This window comes from Pyxicephalus adspersus, chromosome 6, assembly GCF_032062135.1.
Source record: "Pyxicephalus adspersus chromosome 6, UCB_Pads_2.0, whole genome shotgun sequence".
Taxonomy (NCBI): Eukaryota; Metazoa; Chordata; class Amphibia; order Anura; family Pyxicephalidae; genus Pyxicephalus; species Pyxicephalus adspersus.
The window spans coordinates 107018229-107044289 of NC_092863.1; the positions used below are offsets into that span (position 1 = coordinate 107018229).

General features: G+C 40.1%; 1 protein-coding gene across 7 annotated transcripts in view; it reads left to right on the forward strand.

The window, feature by feature from the left end:
- The window catches only part of LOC140332342 (NACHT, LRR and PYD domains-containing protein 3-like), a 92478-nt gene that overhangs the window by 32263 nt on the left and 34154 nt on the right, over positions 1 to 26061 (forward strand). For all 7 annotated transcript variants that reach the window (XR_011921106.1, XM_072413616.1, XM_072413612.1 and 4 more), the window contains 3 exons: positions 6117 to 6182; positions 13138 to 14851; positions 23158 to 23322. Coding sequence is in view for 6 of the 7 variants with exons in the window: in XM_072413616.1 (XP_072269717.1) it covers positions 6117 to 6182; positions 13138 to 14851; positions 23158 to 23322 (1945 nt within the window). In the remaining variant the exon portion in view is untranslated. The remainder of the gene's footprint in view (positions 1 to 6116; positions 6183 to 13137; positions 14852 to 23157; positions 23323 to 26061) is intronic.

The following is a 26061-nucleotide window of genomic DNA, read 5'->3' on the forward strand; positions in this document are numbered from 1 at the left end:
TGACCCTCCTCCTATTTTCCCCATGAGACATGTTGTTCTATCCCTGAGCTGCCTGGAACATAAGCCATACACACCCCCAGCAAACATCTTTTTTTTATACAACATATATTCGCAAAGCAGCAGCTGCAGGTCAGTGAAGTATAGCGTAGCTACATTTGCCAATGTAAAACGTATACTTTTGCAGTTAAGGATGGAATATGTTTCACTAACTTTTTTCCTTTTGCAAGAGATCCTAGGTGAATTATCAGCAAAAATTCCTTCCACGTTCCATCTTCCATGTGTGCAATTGTATCCTCCACAGTTTTAATCCTCTGTCCCTGCACTCCCAGCTCTTGTTGTATTATCGTTATGCCTTTACTCAATGGCCTCTTGTAATGTGTGTGTCAGTAACTCCATTACTACGTCTGCAATGCTAGACGCATCGCATGGCTCACAATAGAGAGAATTTGCTGCTGATTTCGTTCCCTGCACTGCGCACGTGTCTACAGTCATCTTAGACTTCTGAGAGCAGTGTTGTTTCTCCTCCTTCCCCATAGAGCCTCCTTATGTAGCAGCAATGCAGCAGCAGAGGCACGGTCTAGGAAGCACTACATAGATGCGCTCCCGCTAGTATGTAGTGTCCAAGCAGCGTGTCCGCAACTTGCTCAGCTTTCTTTAGACCTGAGGTTTTGGTGGGGTGTTCAGGAGCCTCCACACGTGCTAACTCGCTCATGGGGTGCCGGAACGAAAACTCTTTCCTAGAATAGTTTTGAAAGATACGATGATATTAATTTGCAATGCCAAGAAATCACTGAATTGGTTTTATCCCTAGTTGTTGTAGCCACTCAAGCACAGCTGAAAGTTTATCAGGATCCATACGTAATATTTCAGAAATAAGAGTCTGCGCATACTTGTTCTTGATAGTAATCCTATTTAAACCTCTATAATCGATGCAGGGACGTAGGGAACCATCTTTCTTTTGCACAAAGAAGAACCCAGCAAATATGTCTGGAAGTATTCTGATGTAAATCCATCTATACCAAGTGCTTTATGTAAAGGTATTTGTTGTAATGCGCCTGGGCTTTATTGCAAAAAACGAAAAACAGGCCAGGGGTCATACACAAAAGGTCAGTCCAGATTAACGTGGTACAGAAGGTGAGACAGAAGGCGAGGTCAGGAACTATCCAAAGGCCAGGGCAGGCAGAGTTCAGGAGTCAGGAATCAGGCGGGGTCACTGTTGAAGTGACACAGAAGTTTACCAAAAACTTAACACACAAGCATGTACCCAGGCACACTGTCATACGGGCAATGGTACAATGAACAGGGACGGAATAAATGGGCAGAATGCCCAATCACATTGTTCCACCTGGTGCTACTGGATTGGCTGAACACAACCAAATTGGATTAAAACTAATTATGTTCAGCTGACTGCCCTGCCCCCAGGGGGTACAGGAGGCGCACATGGTAGTGCGCGCCTCTTACAGCAGAACCCCTGTACTGTACTGTAATGTGCTGTGCACATCCACAGGAATGCCGAGGACGTGCACAGCACTGCACACGTCAGCAGGGATGTAGTTTGGCTGAACAGTGATCCGGCCAGAATGGATCCCTCTCCCAGAGTGGGAGACATGCTGCTGGCAGAACAGCGATGGCCTCGTCCATGCTGCCTGCTGCAGCAGCTCCCCTGAGGCTGCCTAACGATGCTGGATCACAGGGTAGGGTAAGAACATTACAGCTGTCTAATTACTTTCTTGAATATCCTTAATTGTGAAAAGGTGACTGACAGAATTAAGTTGGTGTATGGTTAATTTAAGAAGATGAATTGAATGGTGGAACTTATTTATAGATTCACTAGACAGTGGAAAGATATATGGGTAATTGACTAGATATAGTGAATTATAGTAGTTTATGAATGCATCTGACATGCCCAGGGGATTGCAAAGCTTATGCTGGGTTAATGGTGGACGATACAGAGGAAGATTAGATTGGTTCTGTTTCCTTTTTTTTATTAGCTAGAAATGAAAACTTGCTTTAGTATTTCAGTTAAGTTTTTGGAAAGCTCTTCAAGTTCTCCAATCAGTAAAAGACAATGTTCTCTTTTAAACATCGTTTCAGTGCTATGCTAGAGGAGTAAGCCATCTCTTTGCTTATTTCTAGTTGTTAAATTTTGAAAAAATAAAATTGTCTAGATCTTTTTTTTTCCCAGCTTGGAATTTAGTTTAATCAAAATTATTTTTTTAAATGCTTTATGAGAGCACCATAGGGTAGCAGAATTTATGTTTGTGGACCAAATGAGTCATAAAAGATGATTAATCAATAATTTTTGAGTATCAGATGGATTTAAACAGGTAGGAATATGTATTCCTACATTAGAAGGTTCTCCTATTATCAGTAATCTCCAATAGTTGAGTGACCTGTGTGTGGTTTAACCAAGTCATAGACAAGATTCCTGAGTTTCTTACTTTTTGAAAAAGTAGTTTGTCCACTAGTATTAGGTTGATCATAGAGTAGGTCCCATGAAAAGATGAGGAAAAGGCTTAGTCTCCTTCAGTTGTTCTAATGTACCTCCAGGTGTCATATAATGGTTCTTTGTGAGGACAGGATTTGAATGGTGCTCTAGGTCTTTGGCAAGTGGAAGAAACATCCAAATTTTCATGTCTGAAAAAAACACAAAAATCAGCTTAAACAAGAATGCATAAATAAATCATAAATCTAAAAATACTGAAAATGCAATATTTCGATATACTGTATAGTAATATTTTTTTCTAAAACACCTCCCTTGTGTGGTAAATTTTAAAACAGAGTCCAACGTCACATACCTATAGTCAAAACCACATAAATATATTTTCTATTATTTTGTATTGGATTGGATACAGAAGTTTGTATTGAATCCAATGCAAAGTATTTGAATTTCCCGCCACGGCCCCCATCGACGGGCACATGCACTGACTTCATCAGGAATTGCAAAAGGTATGCGTACGTGAAGGCTCAGCGTTCTAATTCTATCCGTATTTCTATGCAAAAAGCATTACATTTTTTGCATGGAAATTTATTTTACATTGTAGGCTATAATTCCTAGGCATAACTCACCGAAATATGTCCAAAATGTAATACATTTAATAATAACCAAAAAAAATCTTAAAAAAAGTTTTATGAAATGTTGCTACTGAGTAGTTTATATTATAAATATATTAAAATATACATATTTATATTTTATAAAGATTTCTTTGTAATACAAAATGATTTGAATTTCCTGCTTCGCCTCTGGCCCGCACTAACGACACCGGGAAACCCCAGAGATCATTTCTGCACATGCCGGACAGAAGAGGACGGACGTCTCCGGAGGAGCTGCGGGGACAAAGCAAGTGTTTTTTTCAGTTGTAATTCGATTGTCATGCAATGTTGTATGACAATCAGATTGCACTGTAATGCTTGTTTCTATTTTAGCTACCCGAAACCTGGTTCGGGTTAAAAATTTTGAGCAAGTTTTCTTACCCCCAACTTGGCTCGGGGTAACCGACCAGGTGTTTAAACAGTAAACATCCCAACACTGAACCCTGGGGTACACCACTAATACCCTTAGACCATTCAGAGTATGAATCATTAATTACAACTCCCTGGATGCAATCTTTAAGCCAGTTCTCTATCCATTTACAGATTGACTTTTCTAAACCTGTTGACCCTAACTTGCAAATTACCCATCTCTGGGGTACAGTGTCAAATACTTTAGCGAAGTCCAAGTACACTATATCAACTGCTACTCCACTGTCTACCTGTTTACTTACTTCCTCATAAAAAGAGAGTACATTTGTTTGACAACTTCAGTCTTTCTTGAAGCCATGCTGACTATCACTTATAATATTATTTTCCAGCAGAAACTCCTCTATGTGGTTCTTTATCAAACTCTCTAGGACCTTTCCAACTATGGACATTAACCCCCCTGGCAGTATTCCCGGGGTAAAAAATACATGCAAAAAGCGGTAAGCCCGAGCCAAAATTGGGGTAGCCAAAAACATAAAAAAAAAAAAACTTACCTTTCACTTTACACTTCCCCCGGCATCCTGCCCGTCTGTGCAGGGCCACGTCCTGTGTGTTCGATCTTCAGCTAGCAAATGCAGTGACATTTCCGGGGAGTTCCCGGTGAAGCCGGTCGAAAATTCACATAATTTTGTATTGGATTCAAAACAAATAAACTTTATGGATTACAAGAAATATTTATATAATTATTACATTGCTGTTATGAATTTGGACTTTAGCTCTGCAATTTTCCTTCATGTACACAGAGCTAAAAAACATGTTTAGTAAATCTGCCATGTCTTTATCCCCACTTACCAACCCAGCAACAATATTATCTCCCAGTCCAAGTCACAGAGAGCCGTCCTTAATAATGGAAAATTTGCTCTCTTATAATGAAATGTTTTTATCTTTCCTGTTTTTGCTTCCTGATTACAGCTTACATTAAATGAAATCATAATATGGTCACTGCTACCCAGATTCTCTTTTATTTCTTCCAACTCCCCCATCTTGTTTGTTAGATTTCTAGCATTGGTGAACAGGCTCCTTATACCATTGCTGCTTTCACCATCATTGTTTGCCAAATCATTTTGTTTTTTAGTACAATTAGTATTGCACAATCCAATGTTTGTGTGTAACATGGGAAGCTCCACTAGTGTCTGACCTTTTTCCTAAGGTATTTCTAAGGTATGTCCCACCCCCCTCTGTCCTAGTTTAAATATCCATCCACCATTCCCCTAAATCTTTCACCTAGCACAGCAGACCCCCTTTCATTTAGGTGCAAACCATCTCTAGCATACAGGTTGTACCCCAAGGAAAAGTCAGCCCAGTGCTCTATGAACCCAAACCTTTCCCTTCTACACCAGGACTTAAGCCATGCGTTTAGCTGTCTAAGCTTCCTCTGCCTTTCCTGTGTTGCCATGGCACAGGCAATATTCCAGAGAACATACCCTTGGAGGTCCTTTCCTTCAACTTGAAACCTAGTTCCCTAAACTGTTTTTTAAGGATCCTCAATCTTCCATCTATATTGTTATATAAGAAGTAAATTTATATTTGAGCTGCAATTTTAAAAGTCTTTAGTTATTTGTTTAGATGTGACTTTGCAAATCCAATCCATACTGTCATTTTCTTTTTAGAGAAAAGATGCTTTCTTCTGCTAACCCTTCCCAAAAATGTGTACTTACTTCATACTTCAATCATTTTTTCTAATTATATTGTCATAAACGTTTATATGTAACATGCTGAGACCTCAGATGGAGCTATTGAGGGCTTTACAATTTCTCTGAACATTGCATGCTCTGTCCTTACGGTGAATTTGCTGGGACGTCCTCTCCTGGGAAGATTGACAACTGTCTTGGGTGCTTTTCACTTGTGGAAATTCATCCTTACTGTGGAATGCTGGATTTTAGATTGTTTAGAAATAGACTGATGGACAGCAACAATTGCTTCTCTTAGATCATTGTTGATGTGCGGTAACAAACACCTGAATGCTCCACACCAGCAAACATCCAAAACTTCCGTTTTTATGGAGGTGGTTTCACTGGCTGAAGATCAAATAATCAGTTAAATACATGGAGGTGGTAAAGGGGTACTTACATTTTACACACAGCTTCTACATTTTTACTTTAATTATTTTTTTTTTGTTAATATGTGTAACGTGTAATATGTGTAATATGTGTTTAATATATATTGTGTTTAATATATATATATATATATATATATATATATATATAAAAACTATCCAATGTATATCATTATTATCAGTGTTGAGGTTCAACTGAGGTTTAACGTCTTTTTAAAGTTGAAATTGAGAAATGACTTTTTATAATCTTATTACTTGGTGATGGGACTTTTTAAAAACAAACTGAGGTGTATCTGTGACAAGTTTTTGGATTGTGCGGTCACTTGTTAGGAGGCCCCAATGTTTTTCGGGTTTCCCTGTGATCCTTGTTATAGTCCATTATCGATCTAATTACATTTTGCTTGGACTGAATCTTGAGTAGGGGGTATACTAATTCTTGTCTCGTTTTGCTATTTCTTTTTAATGAACTCTTTTTAGGATTTTAGCACCTTATTTGCCTGTTTTGTAATTGTGATCAGATGTGTTATTTGTTATTTGCAAGGTGAGCGTTTGGTGGAGCAGATTCTATTGGATGAATTTGGACACACACTGAATATTGAACTTCGAGGTAAGGATATGAAATGTTGTTGTTGTTATTCTTATTATAATTAACCACCTGAGCGTTACACTGATTTCTAGATTTCTGTTCCAAAAGCGTCACAGGTTTTCATGAATTTTTTTTTTTTAAATTGTAGACCTGCCGACGCTGGATTAGCACAGCGGGACCAGGTAAGTGGGGATTTTAGTGTAGGCGAAAAAATACGGGGTTATCCAAAAGAGCAAAAATATTTAGTGCGAGAAATTACGGGCTTAGCGGTTGGGGGGTTAAAATTCAGTATTAATATAGCACCAACATATTATGCAGCGCTGTACATTAAATAGGGGTTGCAAATGACAGACAGATAGAGACAGTGACCCAGGAGGAGGAGAGAAATATTTGATGAAAAATGTGACTTCTTTTTTCTAAAGTGCCAAGGTGGTGTTTTAAACCTTCCCTTTCACCAAGTACTTTTGAATTTGGGAATTACAATTCATGAATTGCAAAATGGAAGCTCCAACTGCTTTAAATGTAAGAACTTTCCGAATCCAAATTTCAGTATCAGAATGATGATATGCTGCTATGTATTTCAACTTTATATACTCACTGTTTTGTTTCTGTTTCTGTTTGCAGTGCCTTATTTTTAAAGAAGGGCCAATATATCTTATAAAAGGGAAAGGTTTATTACAGATTAGGATATTATTTACAAGAAAAGGGGAAAGATTGTAAAGGGTATATAGGAAAGAGATGGGTGTAAGAAGGGGTCCAGATCTTTACCTAGCATATGGTCATTCTCTCTCACACAACCACACAAGCCAGGGTTTTCTTTTTTTGAACCAAACCCATCTGCAAGTCCCGAGTAAATCATATGATTGATCCAATATTGGTGAAGTCTTATTCAAGAGATCACAAAGTCCATCCTTGTTTCAGGCTTGAGATTATTATCACTGCGCCCTCCAGGAGGACTGAAGCAATTGTAAGCAGGTTTGCAGGATGGCCCAGCTTCACTGATGAAATTGTATCCTCTCCAGCCTCGGAGAGCATTAATAGATCAGATTCTTTGTCTCTGTTCAGCAAACCTTTGATGGCCATTTTATGATATCAAAGAATACTGCTTGTATACTGCTTTCCAGGAGGCAAAGCTAGCCTTATATCCAAGTCATATTTATATACATTTTTTCCATTTCCAACATTCCCTGGTCTTGTGCCCGAATGGAACAACCATTTGCAAGTCACATTAAAAAAATAATATCCGAAATACACATTTCTACATAACTTCTTGACATATGATAATTCCAGGGGGATGCTATCTTCTTAGCAAACATAATATAGCCCAAGAACCCTGGTACCCATTCATCCAAACATACATTACTCCAAGTGGGTTCTGGTTATTGAATGACAATTTATCAATACCCTTAAGAGAATACCCCAATGATAGTACAGTAAATATATAATTGCAATACATTGGTTAATGTGGTGTAATGAATATTATCATTTCCTTTTATTTACACATTGTATTAGTTTGGATAAATAGCTTTCAATACACAGCTTTAAACCTCATTAGCTCATAGAATAGCAATATATGCCTGGTTGATTAAGTTGACCCTAACATGTGTTGATGTATACCTTGGCCAAAAGGCATAAGCAGTAAATTGAGTATCAATACCTGTCATACTTTGTATGATTCCTACAAGGGATATGATACATTTAGGTATCAACTAAATATATGAGAGAAATTTACGCTGTGGCCTTACTAATTACTTACTAACTTAACTAAACTTCATGGTCATTTTCCATGCCTTTCTATTAGCTGTTTTCCAATTACACAATATTAAACACAGTTTTTTCTTGTTGAAGGTCGATCCAACAATGATGGTATTTGGTATCATAATACATTGGTACCAAACTATAAACCCTAAGTATAATAGTCCTGATGAAGAATTGTTAGTGGTAAAGTGCTGAGATAAAAAAAAAACAAGTAAAATATATAATAAAATTATATCTTACATTCCTTAACAAAACAGGACATAAAAAACTGAAAAAGAAAATTGCAACAAAAATGTTCTGCTGGCAATCAAAAATATTAATAAAAACACAAAGACTAAAAAAGACAAAAAATAAACCAAAGACAAAAAGACTAAACTTCTTCTGGTGTGCACACAGACTCCCATGGACTTTTAGTTCTTTTGTGAGAAGAAAATGTCACACCTAAAAGTACATAGAGTTAACCACAAAAATGTACAATTCATCACAAAAGGATGACATCTGAAAGTGTTTTATTAATTCAACATTTGGTTTTTGGTTAATTTTTTTCTTAACAATTAAAATTGAGCTCATATTACCATGTCGTTATTTCGAAAATGATAAGTTTATACTGAGATTAAGCCAGTACTCTGCTTCTACTGTAAATAACCTGTGAAAAAGCACAATATTAGCATATGAAACTTTCACTCCAAGGGCCGTGAAAGAGAACACAAGGACATTAGTACTCAAACACCAAACAAACAAAAACTGTCCTAAATCATGGTATAATAGTTAATAACCACTGAATGTTAGAAAATGGCAAAACTCAGTCCCAATAAACTGGAGAGGAACAATGGCAATGCAGCTTGTGTTAAAATGCATACTAGCTGAATCATGGCTGCTATATTTGATCCAGGTTTTAATCTTCTCTTACTGTCTTGCATGAGGGTTGTGCTTTCAGCTTCATTATCTTCATTGTTTTCTGCTATCGTCTGGGAAATATCTCTAGTGTGATGTTTATGAACACTATGAGATCTACACTATCTTTTAATATGCCCAGGCCTGTTGCAATTGTAGCATTTAAATGATTTTTGCCTTCTTGTACTCCTGTATATGACAGATATGTCTGATGTATACCTCTCCCCTTGCCTTGTTCACACCATTCCTTGAGTATATTTATGAATTGTTGGTAGGAGGAAGCATTCCTAAGGGCAATCTTAACAGGAGAATCCAGAATCCATTCCTGCTTCCTTACACATGTTGCATTTCTTTCCTCCTACCCTATGCGCCTTCTAATTGATCAATATTCATGCATATCAGGGCTGCTAGTGGTCCTGAAAGCCAATACTAGGGTAGCTCAGACCTTTGCCCCCAAACTTCCTCCCACACCTAAACCCCTCCCCCCTTTCACTTGCCAGCAACACCCCCCCCCCCACACACACACACTTTCTTACGCTCTTCCCAATAACACACTGCTACTTGTTGCAATTAAAATAATTTAACAATAAATTAACAACTTAACAATTTCCATAAATTTATCTCTGCATATATATCTGTAACATACACTTAAAATAAACAACAAATGCATAACAAAATAAATTAACAATTAACCCCCATATAAACTATAAATTAACCCCATATTAAACTAAAAAGAATCTTTTCCAATGGCGTTCAAATGAATCCCATCTCTCCTGAGATACCGCCAAGTATCCTCCTCCAATTCTCGGTGATGCACCACTATGCCACCATTCTTAGCTAAGAACCTCCCCACTTCTTTATTAACTTTAACCCTAGCTTTATTTATTTTTTCCACTGATCTGACTCCCCTCCAACTAGTCCTAGCCTAGTCCTAACTACTTCTGCCCTTTTCGCACCCCACCAGACGTAAGAGTGCTTGATAATCCTCACCAGGCAGTGCTGATAACCTAAAATGACAAAAAAAATTAACACCTGCCCCCCCCATCCTTTGTCAACCCCCACTGAAAAAACCCTTACAAGCCACCCTACCTTACAATAATTGAGGTCTAATATACAATTGTAACCTAGATTTCCACCGCCCTATACGTCTAATGGCCCCCTCACCCAATCCCCATCTGGTGGCCTCTGTAGCCGCCCCAATCTGAAATGAATGTGAAGAAAAAATTTCCACATCCACTCCTAACAGCCCCGAACACCTTCTAAAAACATCAATAAATTGAAAACAGGACAGAAAGGCCCCATCTTCATGTATCAACAGGGGACCCCCTACAGGTGGCCTAACCTGCAGTAATGCTTCCACAGCCTCCACCGAGCAAACCCCCGACCTACCCCCCAGTCTAAACACCCGAACCAGGAAACCCCCACCCCTCTGATCTGTTTTGGACTGCCTAATCCACAAACTGACCTCATTACCTAAACATACCCAATCTTCCCTTAAAATACCCCCAGGGCATGTCTTTGTTGGACTAACCAATTCCCCAATACGCATCGCCCCAGAGAACGCTATACTAAATGCCACTGTAAACAAAACCTGCTTGTAGCCGCTTGCAAAAACCTTGCCCAGTTGCCCTACCACCTGCTGCAACAACTCAAATGACACCGGCCTCCTTCTGTCGGGCACCCTCTTGACTTTCCTGTACCCCTTCAGTGCCTGCTGCAACACAAACTGTTTTGTAAGATCCCGCCTCCCCTGCCACTTGAACCAAAAATCCATACCGGCCAATATCCTGTTAACTGCTGCCACCGACACACCCCTAGTACATTTTCTAACCAACCAGTATAACAGCACAAGTACTGTGTTACCCCTTTCCTCCAAACCCCCCAACTGAGCATACAATCCTTCCCATTCCCTCCACAGTGCCAAATATGCTGCCCAAGTTCGATCACTCACTGACCGCAAACCTCTGATCACAGCGCAATCCCCCACAGTCTCTCCAGACAAGGGTAACCACATTGCTCCGCCTCTGGTGCCAACACGCAAAACCTGTCCCATTGCAAACGAGATAAAGCATCAGTGACATTGCACACCCCGGAATGTGCCGCGCAAAAACAAAAATGTTGTGCTGCATACATCTCAGGACCAAATGCCTCATCAATCTCACCACTGGCAGTGAAAACCTGTTAACTGCCTGTACAACCCCCAGGTTGTCACAATTAAAAACCTAACCTTTTTATTAGCCAACTACACCCCCCACAATTCCACTGCCAAAACGATCAGAAACAGTTCTAAAAACCACCAAATTTTTAACCGGGCCTCCTACTCATTCCTAAGGCCACACCCTTGCTCACCATTTGCCTACAAAATATGCCCCTAAACCAGCCGCCCCCACCTTATCAGTGTACAGCTGCAGATCCACAGCATCCACCGGCCCTTCCAACCACAACGCTCTCCCATTAAAGGACTCCAAAAACCATTGCCAGATTATCAAATCAGCTTGCATCTCTTTTGACAGACGCAAAAAATGCGATGGTGCCTTCACCCCCACTGTAGCCGCTGCCAGGCTCAGCTATGCCTTAGATCCTTAACAATACTGCTACCACATTAGCCACTTTTTTCCTTATTAAATTTCTTCTTCAGCTTATTATGCTGCTTACATTGAGATACAAGTGTTTAACAGGTCCATCTGCACATATGTATGTGTATATATACACATGCAGAGGCATGCTTTCTAAAAAAAAAAGTATTCACAAATTCCGTTTTATATTACAAACAATAATTCACAACCAATAAACACACTGTCAATAGCTTACCTATACACTCACATAAGTCTGTGTTCAAAGTCAAAATACAACTTAACAGAAGGCAAATTGTCCCTCTAATGAAAGATAGCAATTTTGTGTATTTTAAGTAATTACATTAAAATGTAATACTCAACTCACAATCAAAAAATCCACTATTTATTATTATTATTATTATTATTATTATTTTTATTATTAACAATAACAATAAACAGGATATATATAGCACCAACATATTACCCAGCGCTGTACAAACCTAGGGGTAGCACATGGAGAGGTCCCTGCCCTGAGGAGCTTACAATCTAGGAGGTGGGGGAAGTAACACACAATAGGAGGGGAGATATGGAGTATTGGGTAGTGGTGAGTGTTTTAAGAGAAAAAAGAAGACAGGTAGGCAAGTCTGAAAAAGTGTGTTTTGAGAGCACTTTTAAATGAGTGGAGCGTGATAGCAAGCTGAATGCGATGAGAGGACCATTCCAAAGAATCAGGGCAGCTCTGGAAAAGTTTTGGAGCCGTGCGTGTGATGAGGAGTGAGGAAGTCATTAGTAGGTAATTGGAGGAATGAAGAGAGTGGCTGGGTCAGAAAGGTAGGTTGGACAGGAGCTGTGTAGGGATTTGAAGGCAAAGCACAGGAGCCTAAATTTGATTCTAAGGTGAAATGGAAGCCAATGAAGGGAACTACAAAGAGATGCAGCGGAAGAGGAGCGGAGGGAAGGATGGATGAGTCTGGCTGCAGCATTCATAATAGATTGTAGAGGAGAGAGTCGGGTTAGTGGGGGTGGGGTAGGGAGGATTCTGTATGTACAGTTAGGTGAGAGAATGAGACCCAATTTTCAAGCATAATATTAAATGTAAAACATATACAAATTCAATGTAAACCACTCACCACACACCAACTCCTCTGTTCCTTCAATTTCCATGCTCCACTTTGTTGTCGACTTTGTAATGTGATCCTTGTAGCAGGTCTGGCTGGTCCATCAACTAAGTTTACCTAAATTTATAGAAACTTATTAAGAAAAATGGAAGATTATAAAGAGGATATAGAAAAGGGAAGGGGTGAAGGAAGGGGTCCAGCTCTATGCCCAGCACATAGTCATTCTCACTCACACTAAGGCTACCTACACACGTCCGATGATTCTTGTCTGATCCCCACCTCAGGATTCGTCTCGGAAGATTCTGACGTGTGTGCAGTTGCCATCCAACGCCGTTCATGGATCTGTTCTGGCGAATCCATGAACAACGTAAGATGAACAACCACAATGAAGGTGCAACAGGGTGCTGCTTACTCATTATCCCCCCCCCCCCCCCCAACCTCCATAGAACGGAGCGGCTCTGTATGTACAGCACTTGTTCATTCATCTTTCAATCATTCACAATCATCTGTCTCTGTTCAGCAAATCTTTAATGGTCATTTTATGATAGCAAAACATATGGTTTTTTTGTAGGACAATATCTGATAAAAAAAATACATAATCTGTATTTTATGCTCCTATAATAATGCAGTGGTAAAACAATATATTTTCAGATATTCAAGAACAGCACAAACAACATCTAAAGAAGAAAACTGAGGCTTTGGTGGAGCAGAAACCCCCAGGAACTACCCTGGAACCTCAAAGTTTCTTTCTCAATGAGCGGTATGTGAACCTGATTGTTGTCTCCACTGATCAGTTCAGGAAGAGTCCTAAGAATGAGCTAATACAGACTGGGGTAAAACATGAGGAATGCTTGAAAAAAACCCAAACTGGGCTGGAAACAATTTCTCCCAACAAGCTGTTTCGCTGGAGCCACCAGGCCCACTGTGTCCCACATGCAGTAATGGTGAGCGGAGTGCCAGGAATAGGGAAGACCACACTCATGCAAAAGTTTGTCCATGACTGGGTGACCGGAAAACACTACCAGAGATTTGCTTTTGTCTTCTCCTTCAGATTCCGGGATCTTAATAGACTGGGAGAGGTCAGCTTGGAGGAGATGATTATTCACCAATATCCATATCTGGAGAGTCAGATGAAAAACATTCTACAAGATCCAAAGAAACTTTTGTTCATATTTGATGGCTTAGATGAAAGTATTCACCAAATGGATTTCAGATCAAATATACGCTCCAATCCAAAGCAGAGACGAAATATTGGTGAGATTGTGGTCAGTTTGGTGAGGCAGAATATTCTTAAGGGTTGCTCCTTACTGATAACCAGCAGACCAACCAGACTGGCATCAGTTGATGTTGATCGTTTCCAGAGAATAGCCGAGATTATGGGATTTCTCCATGGAGACCGGCTGATCTACTTTCAAAATTTCTTTGGAATTGAGGAGTTGGCAGATAAAGCTTTTCATTATGTGCTGGAGAATGACATGCTGTACACTTTCTGTTACATCCCATCATACTGCTGGATTATCTGTACAGTGTTATCAATGTGCTTCAAAGCCCAACCAACAAACACCGATCAGCTGATGGAATCATTGCCCAAAACAGTGACACAACTCTTTGTGACTTTTGTCTGTAATATCCTAGCCAATCACAGCCAGAATACAGGTGATGGTCACACTGCTCGGGATTTGCTGAAATCTATTGGATGGATGGCAGAACATGGAGTTATGAATCACCTGATTGTGTTTGATGAACGTTATCTGAAGTCATTCAATGTGAGAAATGATAAACATCTCTTTTCATGTTTCATCATGGAATCTGGTCAGCCTCCTAATGTGGATTTCACCTTCTTACATCTCACTCTTCAGGAGTTTTTTGCTGCTTTAGTGCATTTTATTAACTATTTACCTGATAAATTTCAGAAATCTTTACAAGAGGCCGAATCTTACAAAGATGGCCGGGCTGAAATATTGCTACGTTTTCTCTGTGGTCTCTCAGACTCGTCTACTAGATTCTTGCTAAAGCCTTTCCTGGGAGAAATGTCTGCTCAGGCTTCCAGAGATGTCATCACCTGGCTGCAGGAGAAAGTTACCAAACTACGAAGCGACAAAACTACAAAAGGACAGCGAGATCTTCTGAATGTTCTATACTGTCTGTATGAGAGCAGGAATAAGGAACTAGTGTTACAGTGCTTCAAATCCGAAAAAACATTTGTCATGTCAGAGATTTCCCTCAGCCCCCTCGACTGCTCTGTCTTGTCTTTTATCATAAAATCCTGCAAAGAGATAGAAGAATTGTCTCTGTGGAAATGTGAAATTCAGAGTGAAGGAGTAAAAAAACTTTCACCAGCTCTACACAACATCAAAAACTTAAGGTAAAATAATTACAACATGTATTGAGGGAGGGAAATATGGAGAATATTGCTCTCTAATGCCACACATCCATCAATTCACTTTTACAAAGAGGAAAATCCCACTATTCACCAGGGGAGGATCGCCTGAATATTACAAGCTAAAAAAGTTTTATGTGAAGCCTAAATTTAAAATTTTCTTAGTTCAGGTCAATAACCTATGTATAAGGGACAGAGCCATAAGCTGAGGTACTGGAATTTCTAATCAGTTTTATGTGCAAAAAGGGTGCTTCATGCCTCCCCAAAACACACATTATTATTAATTATTATCATTATTATAATATTATTATTTATATAGAGCCAACATATTACGCAGCGCTGTTCATTAAATAGGGAGTAAAAATGACAGATACAAACAGTGACACAGGAGGAGGAGAGGACCCTGCCCTGAAGAGCTTACAATCTTAGAGGTGGGGGAAGTATCACACAATAGGAGGGGAATATGGAATGGTGGGAAGTAGTGAGAGTTTAGGAGACAGAAGAAGACAGGGAGGTGAGGATGAAGCGTTGGGTTTTGAAGGATCTTTTAAAGGAGCAGAAAATAGGAGCAAGCCGAATAGGATGAGGAGACCATTCCAGAGAGTCGAGGCAGCTCTAGAAAGGTCTTGAAGCCGTGCGTGTGATAAGGGTATAAGTGAGGAAGTCATTAGTAGGTCATTGGAGGTACGAAGAGAGCGGCTGAGGGGTATTTTTCTCCAGGTCTGAAAGGTAAGTGGGACAAGAGCTGTGGAGGGATTTGTGTATCGGGTAGGTAGGTGGGGGAGGAGCTGTGGAGGGATTTGTGTATCAGGTAGGTAGGTGGGGGAGGAGCTGTGGAGGGATTTGTGTATCAGGTAGGTAGGTGGGGGAGGAGCTGTGGAGGAATTTATGTATCAGGTAGGTAGGTGGGGGAGGAGCTGTGGAGGGATTTGAAGGCAAAGCACAGGAGATGAATTTGGGAGATGGAGTAGTTGGAGTGGTGTTTAGTAAATATATTTTGCCCAAATAATTTATATTTTTTTTTGTTTCAATATATCTTTATTAGTATTAAAGAACCATTAACAAAACAAGTTTCTCATGTGAAATATATAAACCAGTTCTTCAATATTTTCTTGTTAACGAACAAAAAAAGAGAAATAGAGAAAAAGGAAAAATAATAAGACACCATGCAATAAAATAAAAATAATAGAAAAGCTGCTACTCTGGGAAACAGGAAAATAAAGACACTGCCACTTTCATGACACCTATTCCAGTTACAAATAAAATTCAATGAAAATAAGTTTATTCATCCTTTATCGAACAGTTTGGATGTTGTAGCCATGGTGACCAGTGTCACCAGTGATGCTGGAACTGACAGTAGAATGATTCTTAAATGCCAGAATACTCTCATACATACCTATTTGGTTTAGTTTTTGAAAAACCTCCAGATGGCTAGGAATTTGATTATTCTCCACTTCCTAGTGAGGGCTAGTTGTGAGATTAAAAGAATTTGAATGACAATATAATATGTTGAAGGTGTAAAATGATCTATGTGTAGGTGTAGTAGTTAATTCAGGAGTGAGAGGTATATTTGTAGAAGATATTGATATCTCTAAGCAGAGTGGATTTCTCTGTACAAAAGGATCTGATAGATTTGTAGTACCAAAACAGATGTATTACGATCCAACCTCTCCACATTACACACTCCGCACAAGAGGGGACTGTTGAAAAAATGTAGATAACTTGTATGAAGTCCGATACCATGTGTTTAAAACTCGCTAGTATAGAATCCAAATGATAATAGTGCTGTACATTGGGCATACTCATACCTCCAAAAAGTCCCAATTCCTAAAGTACGACGTGGGCATTTAATATTCCAAACAAATTCATTAAAAAGTTGCTGGATCAGCTTCAGAAAATATATAGGGAGAGGAGTAGCTATAGTTCTAAAAAGATACAAAGCTTCGGAAGAATAATCATCTTAATTTCCCTAGCGGTTCATTTCTTTCCAGTTTTATATAAGTCTAAAAGCGGTACATTGTTTTTCATGAAAATTTATATTACAGTAAATTATAATAGTATGAGTATAATAAAGTTTGAAAATCGAAATCATGTTAAAAATAATAAATTGAATAAATTTAAAAAATTATATATTTTTTATTTTTTTAATTTAAAAAAAATAAATAAATAATATACTTTTTTATTTTACTGTAAAATAAATGTTCTTGAAAACAATGTACTCCATTGCATTCAATACAGTTATTTTGTATTGAATGCAATACAAATAGATTTTGAATTTCCCGGGGTCTCGGGGTTCCTGCTAAGGTTAATAGATTCAGTTTTCCCAGTAATTGATAGTTCCCCTCTTTTTAGTCATGCCAATTCACTAGGTAAAGATGTAAGACATTTTTAAAAATGTAAAGCGTATATTAGAGAGGTTGACACTGGAAAGGAGTTACCCAAAAATGTAACTGAAGTCGATTCTCATCTGTATAGAAATGACGATTGCAGCTCATTCTTGAGATGTAGAGGGATTGAAAAACCTAAAATTTGGGATTTATTTTCATTGACTTTGTGGTAAGAGACTAAACTAAATTCATGTAGTGTAGTTTGGATAGCTTTAAGGGACTGAAGTGGGTTAGTAACTATAAGTATTAAATCATCCAAAAATGTATTTTGAGGGACCCTCCTGCAGCCTCAATACACTTGCTACATGTATTTGTAAAAATGTTTTCAGCTAAAGGCTCCAGCAACAATATAAATTTGATTAGGGATAAAGGACAGCCCTGTAGTGTACCGTTTGCTGAAGGACAAGATAGGATCACAAATCCAAATTTGTCCAAGACAGTCTCCATATACACCCAGTGGACCCTATCGAAAGCCTTCTGCGCCTAAAGAAAGAAGTAGAGAAGGCCTCCAGGATAGCTCCACATGTCGTATTACATTTACAAGGTGCCTTGTACCATCTGATGCCTGTCTATCCATACCAAAACTGACTTGGATGATACCAATTGTAGGACTAAACTCATAAGGCCAAAAAGCAATATTGGCCTATAATTTGACGTAAGTGGGATCTTTCCCTGGTTTTGGTATTGTCTTAATCAAAGCTTAGAGCATTTCTGGAGGAAAGGAGCAAGGGGTGGCGGCCAGGTTATACAATTCAGTCAAATAGGGGGACAAAATATTTTTTGTAGTACTCATTTGTGTGACCATCTGTCCCTGGAGATTTATGGTTAGATAGAGAATTGATGACATAGTTAATTTCATTGACTGAATGGTCTCTAGAAATGAGAAGACTAATTGGGAAGTGGGTTGTGGAGTTGAAGAATCTGTTTATAAATTATAAAGTGTGGAATAATAATTTTTAAAAGCATTTGCTATTTTGCCAGGACTGGAGCACCTTTTTGGTATTAATCGGATCAGAGACAGTGGCCATACAAAATTTAATTCTACGATCTTTGAACTTCCGTGCAAGATAAGCTCCAGCTTTATTATTGCATGAATATAGGTTAGCTTTAAACTTTCTTATAGACATCTCAAAGGTGTAGAGAAGTAGGAAGCATAATGAATTACAGTCTCAGAGAATAGCAGGTGTTAAAAGAGGGGAAAGAGGATTTTTTGTTTAATTCCTCTTTCTGGCTAATAGATTTAATGAGATTGGTAACCTGAAGCATCCTCTGCCTCCTTTCATACGATCCAATCTTAATACAAATACCCCTGTGAATGTAATGCGCCTGGGCACACAAACCACAACCAACTCCAGATATCCTTGAATCAGGTTTATTCAAAATGGTACAGCACAGCAAGGGTTAAATTCAATCAAGCAAGGTACAGAAGGATAAGGCAAATGCAGGTCAGTAACAATCCGAGGTCGGGGCAGGCAGAATGGTCAATAACAATCCGAGGTCAGGGCTGGCAGAGTTCAATCAGAGTTAGTTTCAGACCAGGTCACTGAGGAGATGACAAGCAGATAAAGTTTAATGTACACAAAGACACACTCAAGCACACTGTGGTAACAGAGGCTATAGCGGGCAATGGTATGATGGACAGGCTCTCCTTAAATGGCCAGGATGACCAATCACCTTGCACCACCTGGCACTGTCTGATGAGAGACTGAGTAAATCACCTGTGGCTGATTGGCCGCAGGGAATTCAAACTAACTATGACCCACCCTGGGGCGAGGCAGCCGAGTGCCACGCCCTCGGGGGGTACAAGAGGGATGCATGGTAACACGCGCACCTCTTCCCACAGTACCCCTAGGACGTGCACTACTTTGCACTTACAAAGGAGTGCTGGGAGCAGGAACCACATCCAAAGGGATGCAAGGGCTGCTGCCTGGCTGAACAGTAATTTGGCCAGGGCGGATCTCTCCGCCTGTAGAGACAGACAAGCTGCGAGCAGGGCAGCAGCCTCGGCCATGCTGCCGGCTACTGCGGTGTCCCCCTCTGTGGCTGGGAACCCCAGGGACACCGCGGGCTCACAGGGCGGGTAAGTTCCTTACAGTGAAAAACTTTTATGTGCATTCCACATTGAAAAATAATTATATTTGTTTGTATTGTTTAAGTCAAAACACATCCGTCTTCTCTATTTGGGAAGTGGCCCCAGGGTATGCAACAAGAAAAGATTTTTATCTCCACACACGTTCCTGAGGCTCATCCTGATCTGTAAATCCAATCAAGACCGGTGCGGGGTCTGACCACGTTATTGTTCCTATAGATTGAAGTACAAAGTCCATAGGTCTGTAAGAAATAGGTTTATTCTTGAATATGAAACAAGAGGGGGAGTAAAATATATAAACTTTTTTTCCAATCTGTGTTGAGAATGTCGGATGACAAATAACTCCTGCTTCCGCATAAGATTTGCGATGGAGAATTAATACCTTTTAGGTGATGCTGTGTGGAGTCCATAAAAGGGTTTGGTGCGGCATTAAAGTCTCCACCGATCCTTGTTTGTTTTTGTTGATCAATTGAAAAAGATGAGAAAAATATTTGCTTTGCCTTGATATTGGGGCATACACATTAACTACCGGGAATAGAACGTTATTAATGTGACATATCAAGATATATTAAGATATAATAGAGCCCTTCTTGATCTGGATATCGTTGTATAAGTTGAAATTGAACAGAGACTTTTATAGCAATTAGAACTTCACGTTTCTTTGTTTCTGCATTTGCACAGAACGTATGTGGGTAATGACATGGAGACCACTTTGGAGGTTTAGATTCAGCGAAGTACATTTCTTCAAAAATGACGTTGCTTTTTAGTGTGGTGGCCTCTTTCAATAAAGCTTCACTTTTTTATGGGCTATTTAGTTCACGAGCATTAAGCAAAGTAATACGTAGAACCATAGTGATGTGGCTTGAAGCTTGGAAGACTTATCGTTACATTTTTCATTAGGTCGCAACAACCTGACAGATTCCTGTTTGTTCCCAGAATAAGTAACACAAAACAACTTTATATAATAAATCAAAGGGTCAAAGACAAAGTAAAAAAATGTATAAAAATGCCTGGTTCCAGCACAGGCAACATGGGCAGTTAAAACTGCTATACACTCAGCAAGTGGGGGTAGCCGAGGACATTAATAAACAAAGAACCAGCGAACTCAGCGACAGCCTTCATATATTCAGATGAAATTTTAGATAGGCCAACCTTCATTATGAAAATTTCTTGGACCATTCTGAATCCAATCTACATGGTTAATGAGCTTTTGAGGATGGAAAATTAGAGATAGAAAATTACTCTTTAAGAAGCTTAAAACCAGCTTCAACTGAAGAAATCACTTGTTGTTTCCCTTGATAGGAAATGAGCAGCTTTATGGGGAATCCCCACTTGTAGATGAGCTTGTGTTCCTGTAGAACTTGAAGGAAACAAATGGAATGAATTGTGATTTGGGAGACATTGGCATATAGCTGAATATTTCTAAAGTGTAGAGGCAAGGAAGGGGGTTTCCTTGATGCCGTAATGATTTTATCCTTGATATGAACATAGTAAAACCTCACCAGAACATCTTTAGGAGTTGAATCGGAAAGGAACGATGGTTTAGGAACTCTATATGCCCGCTCGATTATTAAATCAGATGCTGCGACCGAAGGAACAAGGATTTGTTTCTTCGGAAAGCTCAAAATAATGTAAAGTTTCCGGTATTCTTCGGAACTTGATGTAGTTCCTACAGGAGTTATCATAAAATCCAGCAATCCTGTTCTTAAGCTATTGTACATCTTTAGTTTGGTCGTTATAAGCATCCACCAAATCATTATGGGCTTGGGAAAATTCACCCTTATCCTTGTTATGTTGGATTCTATTAGCTTGTGTGTTTATTGATTGGTGAAGCTGGTCGAATCCAGTAGCTAAATCCTGATGTAATGATTCTTTAAGTGACAGCAACATTTCTTTCATATTGGTTACTGAGATTTTTCCTGTTTCAGTGGGATAATTTTCCAGCAGTAATGAGTGGGCTTTCCCTTTCCTATCAGCAGTAGATAACCTAGTAGCTAAGATTTCATGGGGTTTACCTTCTGCCTGGGGGGAGAGCAATTGTAGTTCTCTGGTAGAGGTAGCTTTGAAATATATGACTCACAGGAGCTGTCGAAGGAAGGTGTTGCTGGAGAGCAGGTTTTTTCTGGTGAGCTACGTTCTCCACACGGGTGTGATTGTGAAGGCCGCAGAGAAGCAGCGCCATCTTGGCTGTTTGGCCAGTCCTGAGGACAGAAGAAATCTGTCAGTTTCTGCAGCTCGAATTTGCCCTCTTTTCGCTTTGTCATAGATGCTGTCCTGGAAGAATGCTTATCCACTGCAGAAAGGATCTGAAGATGGCATGAAGCTGTTAACTCATTGCTATCGGCTGGAGTAATCACGGAGCTCCCAGATTAGGCAGCCATCTAAGTTGCCGGCCAAACATGCCCCCCCAAATAATTTAAATATTGTGATCTGGATGTGTGTTAAGGTGAGAAATAGGGATGGTGTGTGAGAGCTCTACACATTGCAGTTCCAATGCACAAACCTTTGGAAAAAAATGGCTCCCGCACTGTCTGCAAAATGATAGGTGACCTTCTGGGGCAGTATTTTTCTTTCTCCTGGATATGCTGTATGGCACATGTGTTTTGCATTGTGCACTTCAGCTCCTTCCTGGGCAATATAACTGCTGTGTGGATGGCATCAGTGTGAGGGGCAGAGCAGTGACAGCCTAGATCAGTCAGCACTGGATAAGGCCATTCCTGTAAGGTAAGGTAGCCATATTGTGCAGTTCTGCCCTCTGACTCTCTTTGTGTTACTACATCCTTTTATCTGCTGGTCCAGCTCCTCCACCCTCCCTTCACCTGTATACATAACAATTCATTTAGATGCCCTAACAGTCTGCTGCGACTGATGATATGACATCTTTATGGTGCCCTGGAGAAGTCTTTTGGCTTTGTATGTCAACACAAGGGAGGATTTTACATGCAAAGAAAATTATTAAAATATAATAAATATACATATAACTCTCATAGGGAAATTGTGGAAATGTGTGGCCTGGTCACAGGGTGGCTGTGGAAATGTGTGGTCTGGTCACAGGGTGGTTATAGGGTTTCCACAACTAAGAAATTTCCATCCAGGAACAAATACATGATATTATAATCTGGATAAATGTACCTTTTATATCTCCAAAACTCAATTCTCAACGTGGATAGAAAAGTAAAAAATGCAAACGGTACACACTAAAGCTGTAGTGATTTTAGATGGCTGTACACGAAGGTAATCTGGTAATTCAGAAGCAAATCATCAGACCCTCATATGACCCCCTTGTGTATTGCATGTCAGTTGATGGTCAGTCAATGTCTGAATAGCTCAGAGATTCTCTTGTCTGTTCTGTATGGAAGGGTCCGGTCCCTGAGATCAGCTTAACAGAATTACAAATGTTTGGTTGTTAAAACAATTTCTACATATTTCATATACTAAGTATTGAAGTATTTCCCAACCAGAGTGGGGGGAGAAAACCTCTCTTAGCTGCCACCTAAAAATATTCACCCTTGGTTCCTCTGATGGTAACAACTTAAAATTTTGTATATTTGAGCACTTTCTGTCTCTGTGACAACACTGAAAATAAGGAAAAATAAATTACATCTAAAATTACATTAGTATAGTAAAACATGGAAATATCATATAATTATATTAGTAAATGATTCCAATTTGTTGATGGTTCCCACAGGGTTGTAGTTGTCCATATCGCTTTCTGGAACTGCCAATCCCCAAATTTCATTGAATAGATTTCATCGCATATATGTCAATGTGCATCCAATCTCCATACACACTCTGACATTCACCTCTTCCTATAGATTGGCAGGTAATCTCTTGGATAACAGTTCCTGCCCCCACCTGGCATCTGGAATAAGAAATAACCGGACACTGAGGACACTGGATCTGTCTGATAATGATCTGAATGGTCCTCATTTCAGAGATCTGATGAAAGCTGTGACAACGAGTCGAGTAGAGGAATTACTGTAAGTATAACAGAAGTGATATAAATGATTTTCTGAGACATATTTACACTGAAAAATATGAACAAATAAACGGCAGTATAAATCTGACCGGAGTTCTGGCTTCACCAACTAAGTAACAAGTAAAGCAATTTTATAATGAAATAAAAATATAATACAATGACATAATATATCACTTTTATAAATAAATGTGAAAACACTATTCATCTACTAATTAGATGAGGGGACAGAGCACTGCATCCCAACCATGATTCTGTGCACAAGACTGGTCCTGTTCTGCTGTTGTCAGAAGTGGGGTCATCTCAACTCCCCATTTACCAGACAACCAGAAGATTAATTCACATTGTTATTTAGAAAACCACACATATGGGGTTTTATTTATAAAGCAGTAAATATGACATTCACTGAAACATTCACTGAAACATGCCCCCCTTAAAGTGCACCTGTCATTGGGGGAATATATAGGGTGACATCGCAGGCTTTGCCCTTCTATAATACAGAGCAAAGATAAGTGAAACCTGTGGCAGCTTTTACTGCTCCCAACTAGTGTTGTTCAAATTCGGGTCCTCCTAATATTCTACCCGAATATGACCGTACGAATTCGGGTGGACCCGACCCGAATTTTGCGGGTTTCGAAGCCCTGAATTCGACCCTCCGACAATGGCTAGGGTCCTCCAATAACAGCAGGGATGCTCCCCTACATGTTTGTTGTCGCAGGCAGTCTGTCACTGCATGCCACACAGGCAGCCATTGGTCTATATAAGGCCAGGACGTGCCTGCATTTCCCACTCCTGACAGAGATCTGCTGATAGCATCACAACCTTTCTGTGCTGCTTGGCTTGCTTTGTCAAAGTATAAAAAGTGCTTGTGTCACTCTTACACTATTAGATAGATTGTTGGATTGTACTGTATTGGTGCAGTCCTGAAATCTACTGTACTTAAATAGGTAGAGTGTTTGATAGATAGATAGATAGATAGATAGTCAGTGTGTTACATACACGCAGCCAGAGGCAGGGTCCCCTCCCTGACTATGTGCACAGTATCACACTTGTACTGAGAGACAGACACACAGACCCAGTGTATACTGCAGTATATATTTTGTATACTGTTCTGCATATTACAAGCGTCACCACTGAAGGAAAGTGCTGCATAAAACACACACAGCGCACTTGGATTTTTTGTGTCACCCCCCCAATCAAAAAATCCACTTATTGTACAAATTTACACTTTGGTATGCATATTAGCTACAAAGTATTTTGCAGGGTGTCAAGCCACACAAAAAAATTTCTACAATGTCTGGCCAAAGAGGAAAGGGCAGCTTTGGCAGGGGTGGCAAGCAAACCAGTATGCGTTTGTTTTTAGCTGCAGACCCAAGAACAAGTAGCGCTGCTGTTGGTGGTGGGTGTCCATTATTGCCACACCAGGCACAAGACGTAGTGGAGTACATGACCCAGCCTGGGTCAAGTGATTGTACCCCCTCTTCATCCCAGTCCCAGACACAGGCCTCACAGGTGTCCCAAACAGTCCATGATACACCTGTTCCTCCTAGTTCTTCATCAGCGGCTTGAAAGTCACGTGTACGGCAGTATGTAGAGGAGTCCCACCGAGGGGTTGGAGAGGCCGAGCTACAAGCATTCCTTTAAGATGCTCAGTTATTTCACTCACCTGATGAAGAGAGTCAGTTCACAGGCTTTCCCCCCACTTACTTTTCACCAGAACACTCTGAGCCAGACGAGTCAATTCAAACTGGCTCCAAAAGGCTGCTGCTTCCTTTCAGCACATACAGGGAAACTGTCTCATCTGATGATGATGTCCTTGATCCAACATGGGGCGAACAAGGAGATCATCATAGGCAGGAAGAAGAGGAGGAGGAGGAAGAAGAGGAGCAGGAGTTTGCAGAGCGCACTCAAAGGGGGAGAGGGAGGAAGGGGGTAAAAGCTGCCTACACTCTGCATTCTTCAAGTACCAGTGAGGAAAGTCGTAAATAGTCGGAAGCTGTCACCACAGCTATGCCTCAACAACCGCAGAGTGCCACCACGAGCAGCAGCTCCAGAGCACCTTTCGGCCCAGTTAGATGTTCGCCCATATGGGCATTTTTTAATGTCCATAGTGATAACACTATGGTCATCTGCAAACTGTGTGCTCAACACTTGAAATGAGGCAAAAATCCAAACAAACTTGGAACAGGTTGCATGAGCACCCATTTAAAAAGCCACCGCCTGGTAACCTGGTGGGAACACCTAGTCAAAGCACAGAGCTCTGTGCGACAACCTCCGCCCACCTCCTCAGGCATCATTGCAATCCCCCACAACTTCTACCCCATCGTCCAAACTTTCTGTGGGTAGCATTAGCAGCATCCAACCTACTGTTTTCTAGATGCTGGAGTGCAAGAGGAAATATGGCCCAAATGACCCTAAAACAAAGCTAATCAATGCGGCAATTGCACAGCTTATTGCGTTAGAGCTCCTCCCTTACCGGCTGGTGGACTCCAATGCGTTCCATTACTGTCACGGTCCCTTCCGTGACAAAAGTTTGAGGATCTGTCAGACTAGCTGCATGTGAGGTTATCTGACAGTCTCTTTGGTTTTCTTTGTTGCTGTGTTGTTGTTTGTAATGAGCACTCCCCTTGTATCAGGTGCAGCTGGGGCTCATTACTGCTCTTCCATTTAGTCTGGCCTCACACTTCATGCTGTGCAGTTAATATTCACTACTGGGATGTGAATAGCTGGAGTGTCCTGCCAT